The sequence below is a fragment of the Ochlerotatus camptorhynchus genome, unplaced genomic scaffold (genome assembly GCF_037179485.1).
Source record: "Ochlerotatus camptorhynchus isolate MF236.1 unplaced genomic scaffold, CSIRO-AGI_Acam_v1.1 ptg000108l, whole genome shotgun sequence".
NCBI classification, from domain to species: domain Eukaryota; kingdom Metazoa; phylum Arthropoda; class Insecta; order Diptera; family Culicidae; genus Ochlerotatus; species Ochlerotatus camptorhynchus.
This window is the reverse complement of record NW_027040598.1, coordinates 418,468-427,276: the sequence shown is the minus strand read 5'-3', so window position 1 is coordinate 427,276 and position 8,809 is coordinate 418,468. Positions and strand designations below refer to the sequence as shown.

Here is an 8,809-nt window from a genome sequence, read left to right as displayed (position 1 = left end):
AGTTTGATTTGTTGAAATATCTCGAATACGCGATTTTGAAGTTTTACACGAGATTCAAAATGGCCGAATTTTACCAAAAACGTGAACGATTGACCATAGCAAATAACCATGCAAACTTTTATGAAAATCGGAGAAGATATACACCCCTATTCTGTATTTCGTTTCGAACGAAATTCTCATACAAAAAATTATTTTTTTGTATGAGAATTTCGTTCGAAACGAAATACAGAATAGGGGTGATAGTCTGAAATTCAAATTTTGTTTTTCTATTTGACCTGGAAATGCTCTAATCACCATAAACTACTAATATCACCGACCTAGAGTGAGTTTCACTAGACGTTCATCTCACGCAAATGCCTTTATGTCGCTTCAGTTATCGCTCACGGTCCAACGAGATACCATTCGCCAAAATGCCCGTCCAGCTGGATATAACCCCCGCCGATAAGGAACACATACTGCAAAATTTCTTCCGCAATACTTCGGTACAGTTCAAAATTATCTCCACGCACACGTCCAAATTCGGCGAACAGCGAGCGGGCTATTTGGGCGATCATTTTCTGCTCACATTCAACGTTATAGTGACGTCATCCGAAAGCGACGACCCAACCGTCCAGGAGATCAAACTATTCGTCAAGGCACTGCCGCAGGCGATTCCATCGCTGGCCACTTACTTGCAGGAGACGAACGCCTTTTCCAAGGAAGCGCAACTGTTCCGAGAATTGATTCCCCGGTTGCAGGCTCTGGGTCGCTTCGGGCCGGAGGCACTGTTTGCGCAGAGTGATGAATTGATAGTTTTCCGTAATTTGAAACTGGAAGGTTTTCGAACGCTACAGCACAATGATGGATTGCTGGATTTGATTCACTTGGAACAAACCCTTCGGGTGCTGGCTCGAATGCATGCGACTTCTTTTGCGCTGGAAGCACAAAGCGGCCAAACGCTGAGCGACTTGTTTCCAGGCCGTTTGGATGAAAATTCTTGGATTCTGAAGGAAAATTACCCACGGGTCAAGGAGCTGGAGAACATCATCGGTGCGCTCTGTGCGTTGGTGAAACATTACGAGAAGAATGGTAAAAGGAGGGATAAATTGGTGGGATGTCTACCGGAGTGCGTTCGTCAGATCTACGAACTGGTGAAGTCATCCGAAGTGTACAGGAACGTATTTAGTCATGCTGATTTGTGGAACAATAATGTTATGTTCCGTTACTCGGAGCATGGCAGTCCGGTGGATTGTTTGTTGGTGGATTTCCAACTAGCTCGGTACGTTCCTCCGGCGTACGATTTCAATATGTTGCTAAGCCTTACAACGACGAGCAGCTTTCGAAGGAAGCATTTGAGCTTTCTACAAGGATATTACTATCAATCATTGAGGAAGGAACTTACTCGACATGAGATAACGGTTGAAGAGATCCTAACTCAGGATGAATTCCAGGATGCATGTCAACTGTACCGGAAGGCCGGAGCGATCGATAGCTTCATCATCAATCACGTCACGCTGCTACCGAGGGATATTTTGGACGAAGTGTTCTCTTCGCCTGAGCAATACGAACGCTTCACGGGAGAATCTAAGATCACGGAATGCTTGAAAGCTTTCGATGGCAATCTGAGCTATCGCACTCGAATGGTTGATATAATTGAAAATGTCGTAGAAACATTCGAGTTACAGTAAACCGATCTGCTTTAAGAAATTCTTTTCGTTCTATCAAGTAGCCGTTCAAAATTGTTCTTTAACAGCTACATTTTATTATATACGAATAAACATATAAGAAAATGAAAATCTATTTAGGTACTTACAATTATGACACTCCAATCCAATCCAATTAAAACTCAATGTCCACCGAACCTTCCGCCAACTGTCTCAGCTTGGTATCTCGATCGAGTTTGTCGCTAGTACTGACGGTCTTCAGGTGTGCTTTTTCGACCGATTCCAACACCGCTTTGCGGGCACTTATCTTTGCCTTAACTTTCGAGCTTTCGTCCGTTTCGTCATCGGATTCATCACTGGCATCGTTGGATGTTCTAGGCGCCGCACTCGTCTGCTCGCTTACGGATGACCCACGGTCACGTTTTCTCTCCGCCACTATCAGCATCGATCGGAGGAAATCCTTGCACAGCAGACTGATCGGGGCCATCGTGTGGGCGGAGGATGCGACGATCTGTAACGGATTAAGAGAGAAAAAAAGGGATGAATACATATATCAATTCTCTGTGGGTGACAGGTACAATTGCAGATAAAATGTGCAGTGGTATCCTGCTGACTCGTATAGGATGTGCACATTTGTTGCAGTTTGTATTGACGTCTGAACCTTATTAATAATATTTAACCGTCTGAAACATTAATAATTCAATCCCCTCTCCTAGAGACCTTTTGTCCTCCCGGGAAGAAGAACGAATTCAACTTCGACATCCACAGCATAAATTATTGCTTAAACACTCAAAAGGATCAGTTCATTATCGCGTCATACTGATAGACGTGATTTTCATACTTCGTAATAGGTATCGTCATTCTTACAGTCACGTCTCGTTACATACCAATACAGAGCCGCTGCCACTGCCATAAGATGGAAAGTGACACTGAGTACGTGCAGCGCATTTCAAACCACACTTTGAAATATTTTACGTATTTGATTTTCCCATCGAAATAAATCCCATAACTGTTATCGCTTTCGGTTTTCTGCGAATATGATCTATAAATGACAAACGTTTCATTGTGTAATCGTGTCGTATTACAATGTAACCAAGCCATCTGTGGCTGACATCACCGACTGGTAAATTAAGATTTTGCATAACGAAACAATCTCTTCGATGCAGGGATGAAAATGCGGTTGGATACAAATATTCCTAGAAATACCGGTGTACAGTACCGGTCGTAATAACAAATAAAAAAAACTGTTTTCATTGCTTAAAAATGCCATTTGTACATGGCACTTCAAGATTATTCGCTTTTTGTCTGCTCTCAATTTACTGTTCTTCGAAGTACTTCCACATTTTAATTGAGAGCTTTCTATACCTGTACCATCCTATCTATACCCGAGGAAGTCAAGAAATTTAATAAACCGGACGGAAATAGAACAGCCGCTTTCAGCGTGGACTTGCTTCGTTGCGGCACCTTTGCCAACTGAGCTAAGGGAGTATCGTTTGTGACACTTGAAAAAAAAAAAAAACTCAATGTTTATGCAGTGCAGTGCCTGAGTTGAGGTGACAATTCTCATCTCACTGTTACATGACTTCTCTCACTCGATTCCAGATTTATCTGGATTTTCCAGATTTTCAGATGCACAGACATATCACGTATATTTCCAGATTTTCCCAGATTTTTAAAGTATGTTGCTTTAAAAATATCACTGCAATTGATAAACCCTCTAATCAAAAACATAAAAAGCCAAACATACTACAGTCAGGAATCCTTATTGCCGGATTCCTTATTGCCGGATCCTTATTGCCGGGCTATCCGCGAATAAGGATACCCACAGCTTATGGGATTTTCACTAATGGGGGCTGTAGTGGATTATCTCATTTGTTTCAATACATAAAGCTATACTGTCTTCGACAAAGTTGCTGTACTGGGTTAGACCAACAAGCCTGTGCCATTGGATTCAGGTTAAATTGGGAACTACGCCGCTAGAGGCGCTTCACTTTTATGTTACTTATGACGGGCGCTATAATATATGGATCATATTTCCAACATAGAATATTTCGTGATCCTGACCATATAGAAAGTTACTGTCTTGAGCAAAGTTGTATAGGTGACCAAGTCCTTTCGGATGGTGGCCATATTAGTTCAGAACTCTCTCACTACGAAGCGCTAGTGTGCATGTGCAATTCCTATATAAACTGTATCTCGAGAGCCTGGCCATATAGAAAGTTGCTGTTTTCAGCAAAGTTGTTCAGGTGACTAAGTCCTTTCGAATGATCGTCATATTATTTCAGAACTCTCACACTATGCGGCGCTAGTGTACACATGAACTTCCTTAATATATAATGTCTCCAAACTTGTCCATATAAGATGTTGCTGTGCAATGTTAGAACAGGAACCGGAAAAGGGATGACGTGTAGAGGCCGGAAATCGATGTCAGATGCCATTTTGGAATCCAAGATGGCGGCCATCGGTTCAAGAAAAACTGTCAAATACCTTACAATATAGATATTTTTGGAAAGGGGACGATGTGTAGAGGCCGGAAATCGATGCCAGACGTCATTTTGGAATCCAAGATGGCGGCCATCGGGTCAAGAAAAACTGTCAAATACCCTATAATACGGGTATTTCCAGAGAGGGAACGACGTGTAGAGGCCAGAAATCGATGTCAGACGCCATTTTGGAATCCAAGATGGCGACCATCGTGTCAAGACAAACTGTCAAATACCCTACCATATGGATATTTCTGGATAGGGAACGACGTGTAGAGGCCAAAAATCGATGTCAGACGCCATTTTGGGATCCAAGATGGTGGCCATCGGGTCAAGAAAAACTGTCAAATACTCTACAATATGAGTATTTCCGGAAAGGAAACGACGTGTAGAGGCCGGAAATCGATGTCAGATGCCATTTTGAAATCCAAGATGGTGGCCATCAGTTTAAGAAAAACTGTCAAATACACTACAATGTGGGAATTTCCGAAAATGGACGACGTGTTCGTTCCCTCTCTGGAAATACCCGTATTATAGGGTATTTGACAGTTTTTCTTGACCCGATGGCCGCCATATTGGATTCCAAAATGACGTCTGGCAACGATGTCCGCCCTCTACACGTCATCACCATTCCAAAAATATCCATATTGTACGGTATTTTTCTCAAGACAGTAACTTTCTATATGGCCAGGTTCTCGAGATACAGCTTGCACACTAGCGCCGCGTAGTGAGCGTGTTCTGAAGTAGTATGAACATCATCCGAAAGGACTTGCTCACCTGCACAACTTTGCTGAAAACAGCAACTTTCTGTAAGGCCAGGCTCTTGAGATACAGTTTATATAAGAATTGCACATGCACACTAGCGCCGCATAGTGTGAGAGTTCTAAAATAATATGACGATCATTCGAAAGGACTTAGTCACCTGCACAACTTTGCTGAAAACAGCAACTTTCTATATGGCCAGGCTCTCGAGATACAGTTTATATAGGAATTGCACATGCACACTAGCGCTTCGTAGTGAGAGAGTTCTGAACTAATATGGCCACCATCCGAAAGGACTTGGTCACCTAAACAACTTTTCTCAAGACAGTAACTTTCTATATGGTCAGGAAAAATTCTATGTTGGAAATATGATCCATATATTATAGCGCCCGTCATAAGTAACATAAAAGTGAAGCGCCTCTAGCGGCGTAGTTCCCAATTTAACCTGAATCCAATGGCACAGGCTTGTTGTTCTAACCCAGTACAGCAACTTTGTCGAAGACAGTATAGCTTTATGTATTGAAACAAATGAGATAATCCACTACAGCCCCCATTAGTGAAAATCCCATAAGCTGTGGGTATCCTTATTCGCGGTTCCTTATTCACGCCCCCGTTACCCCGGCAATAAGGATTCCTGACTTTACTTTAATTATAAAAGGCCATCAACGTTGGACATTATTGCAACATTGTACATGGAATTCTTGCAGAATCATGAAAATTGAGACATTTTCTAAAGATTATTGTCTGAAAAAAATCTTCAAACTTTTAAAAATATCGGGCCTGGATTTTTTTTATCTAGAGTTTTTGCTTAGATTGTGGCTACAATTTGTTTTTTTTTTTAATCTGGATTTATAAAAATCTAAATTTCAATATGAAGAAATTTTCATATTCTACAAAACTGTTCATTATTGCAAACAGTAAATTGAGATTTAGAAAATTAGCAACTCTTAGTATGCAGACAACCACCAGAGTATGTTCGTAAGATATTTGAGGATAAATCATAAGACTTTTAGAGAATTTTGAAGGCATCTGATAATTTTTAGCATTTTTTTAAAGTACCTGTGAATATTGAGTTACCTTAGCAGTTTGAATTACTGTAGAATTCTGAATTGTAGAATTTTGTAATTCTGAATTAAGGCTGGTAAGTTACTGTAGTAACTGGAGCACCTAAAGGGTGTCCACGATGAAATTGCCACACACAAAATTGATTCGCAAAATTCGAGTTTTCATCCGATTGCCATCAAATTTTCAGGGATTGAGAAATAACTATTAAACTTCATTTTACCATTTTACTCGTATTTTATTTACAGTCCATACGCAAATGCCCGCACCTTGGCCTTAACCCCGGCCATAAGATTCTGGACAACCTGTGAATCAACCGTTTTTTGCATGTAAACCCATACTTTCTTCAGTTCCTCGACTGTCTTCACTACCTTAGGTCGTTTAAGAAGGTGCTGCTTCATAATCGCCCAGTACTTCTCGATGGGGCGGAGCTCCGGAGTGTTGGGAGGGTTGAACATTTTCGGCACGAAATTGACCTTATTGTCCGCATACCACTTCAGCACGTCCTTGGAGTAGTGGCATGAGGCCAAATCCGGCCAGAAGATTGTTGGGACGTTGTGAGCCTTCAGGAGAGGAAGCAGCCGCTTATGGAGGCACTCTTTTATGTACACTTGTCCGTTCATCGTGTCCTGGGTCACGAAAGGTGCACTCCGCTTCCCGCACGTGCAGATGGCTTGCCAAACCAGGAATTTCTTCGCAAATTTGGACATCTTCTGAGTGCGGACATGCTCCGGAACGCTGAACTTATCCTTGGCCGTGAAAAACAGGTTGCCGGGGATCTGTTTGAAGTCGGCCTTCACATATGTTTCGTCGTCCATGATGCAGCATTCAACTTTCATCAGCATGCATGTTGAGGTACAACTTCCTGGCACGGGTTTTGGCGGACTTGTTCTGCTTCTCGTCGCGATTAGGGGCCTTTTGTACCTTGAACGTTCGAAGCCCAGCCTTAGTTTTGACCTTCTGGACAAAACTTCGGCTTAGGTGCACCTTCTTAGCCACATCCCTAACGGAGGCGTTCGGATTTCGGTTGAAGACCCCAACTACGCGGTTGTGATTTTTGGTGTTGTACGGAATACTTTTTCCTTCACTTCTGGGCTTCCGATCGGTGGTCAACCGTTCCTCGAACCGCTTAATCACTCGCGACACCGTGGAATTCGCGATTCCCAACGTTTTAGCGATGGAACGATGCGAGAGATCCTTGTTCTCGTGATGAATGCGCAAGATTTTATCACGCACAAGCTTTTCTTTCGACTCCATTTCCGCGAGTTTTGATCACAGGACTTTAAAACTTGCAGGATGTAAATAATGCACTATGAACTAAATCCACCCAAATTTTCATTAAATTCTACCCAACGGTTAAAAAGTTAGAGCAATTTCATAGTGTGGCAATTTTATCGTGGACACCCTTTACTCCAGAATTCCTTTGAGATTCAACTTAGAATTGCCTTGGAGTTGAGTTTCTAGGATATTTACATCAAATTCATTCAATACAGTCCATGAGCTGTACAAGTTTTGCAAGGCCCTTATTTTTTTAAATCTGGGTTCTTGTAAAATATACATTGTCCGACGTCTTGAATATTTATTTTCATAATAGATTCTTGAATATTTTTCCAATTTTGATTTATCGAAGTAGTCCGTTGGATAAATGGGTTGCAGAATCTGAAGTAGAGCTATCACATTCTAAATCCCGGACTAAAGCTGCTTTCAATTGTCACTTCAAAGATTATTGCAATTAGATTTCTTCCATAATACCAGGGTTGCTTCCACTCACTTGCTATAAAAAAATGTTTTTCGGAATTACAAAATCGTTAGATGTTATAATGATATTTTGTACTTGTAAGTTAAAAGAAGAGGTTGCAAAGTATGTATTTGACACAAGAAACCTGTCAATTTCGCTTTCAGAGTGTCACAATCAGCGATTTTATGATTCGTGAGCTTTCACTCAGAGTGAGCGCTCGCGAGTCGTAAAATCGCTTATTGTGACTATCTGAAAGCGAACTTGACAGGTTTTATGTGTCAAACACTTGCCATAAGTACAAACTATCATTATAACATCTATTGATTTCAAAATACCGAAAATCATTTTTTTATAGCAAGTGAGTGGAAGCAAGCCTGCATAATACCGCTGCCAGTCAGTGGGGATTAGATTGCACGCACACACACAAGGCTGATTGTATTAGGTTTCCAAAAAAAAATAGAGTCTAAAATCCATGTTTCCAATCCAATTCAAGTTTCAGAACTTATGTTGTTTCTGATGATTAATTCACTCCAAAATTATTATGTTCAATGAGTAACAGTGAATGATAAGGAAGATAAAGTCGGTTGTATTATAAAACGTTTAGATTTTCATGATAAAGTACCTCGGCGTATTTCAATATATTATATTCTAATTTTGAAGAATTGAACTAGAATTTCAAAATTCCCTGAAGATTCCCGGTTTTCCAGGATTTTTTAGGTAGTTATATGATATGTATTCGCTGAAGAAGACTCTGTTTTTTTTTCTTGATTTGTTTTCCGTGCTGAGCACCAATGCTACTGACGCCAGGGAGGCAGCTCCACACCTGGACCCTACATATCGACCCATTAACTCATGAACCGGGGATCAACGGCTTTACATCCCTTCCGAAGGAAGACGGCATCAGCGATTTTATGCCTCAGAAAATCCCGGCGGCGCCGACTGGGATTGAACCCAGGCCTGCTGGGGTGAGAGGTAATCACGCTTACCACTACACCATCGGCGCCGCTGACTCTGGTGTTAAAATAATAAAAAAAAAGTTATGGTTTACGACAAAACTGCATATTTTGTTGCAAAATAGTTAAAAATACCCCTACATGTAGGCAAGTAACACCAGTTTTTAA

At 41.3% G+C, this 8,809-nt stretch overlaps 2 protein-coding genes across 2 annotated transcripts in view; one reads left to right on the top strand and one right to left on the bottom strand.

Moving 5' to 3' along the window:
- The first annotated feature begins 410 nt into the window (after positions 1-410).
- On the top strand, positions 411-1,707 carry LOC135699409 (uncharacterized). Its single transcript, XM_065219665.1, has one exon. The coding sequence runs from the start codon at positions 411-413 to the stop codon at positions 1,665-1,667; it is 1,257 nt and encodes a 418-aa protein (XP_065075737.1). The 3' UTR covers positions 1,668-1,707.
- A 71-nt stretch (positions 1,708-1,778) lies between these two features.
- Positions 1,779-8,809, bottom strand: part of l(2)05287 (WD repeat-containing protein l(2)05287) — a 50,227-nt gene continuing 43,196 nt past the window's right edge. The window contains exon 6 of the mRNA XM_065219683.1: positions 1,779-2,154. Coding sequence (XP_065075755.1) covers positions 1,819-2,154 — 336 coding nt within the window. The 3' untranslated portion in view covers positions 1,779-1,818. The remainder of the gene's footprint in view (positions 2,155-8,809) is intronic.

Bases quoted from the DNA above. Each gene is read 5' to 3' on its own strand.
- LOC135699409 (XM_065219665.1), top strand. From the start codon at position 411: ATGCCCGTCCAGCTGGATATAACCCCCGCCGATAAGGAACACATACTG.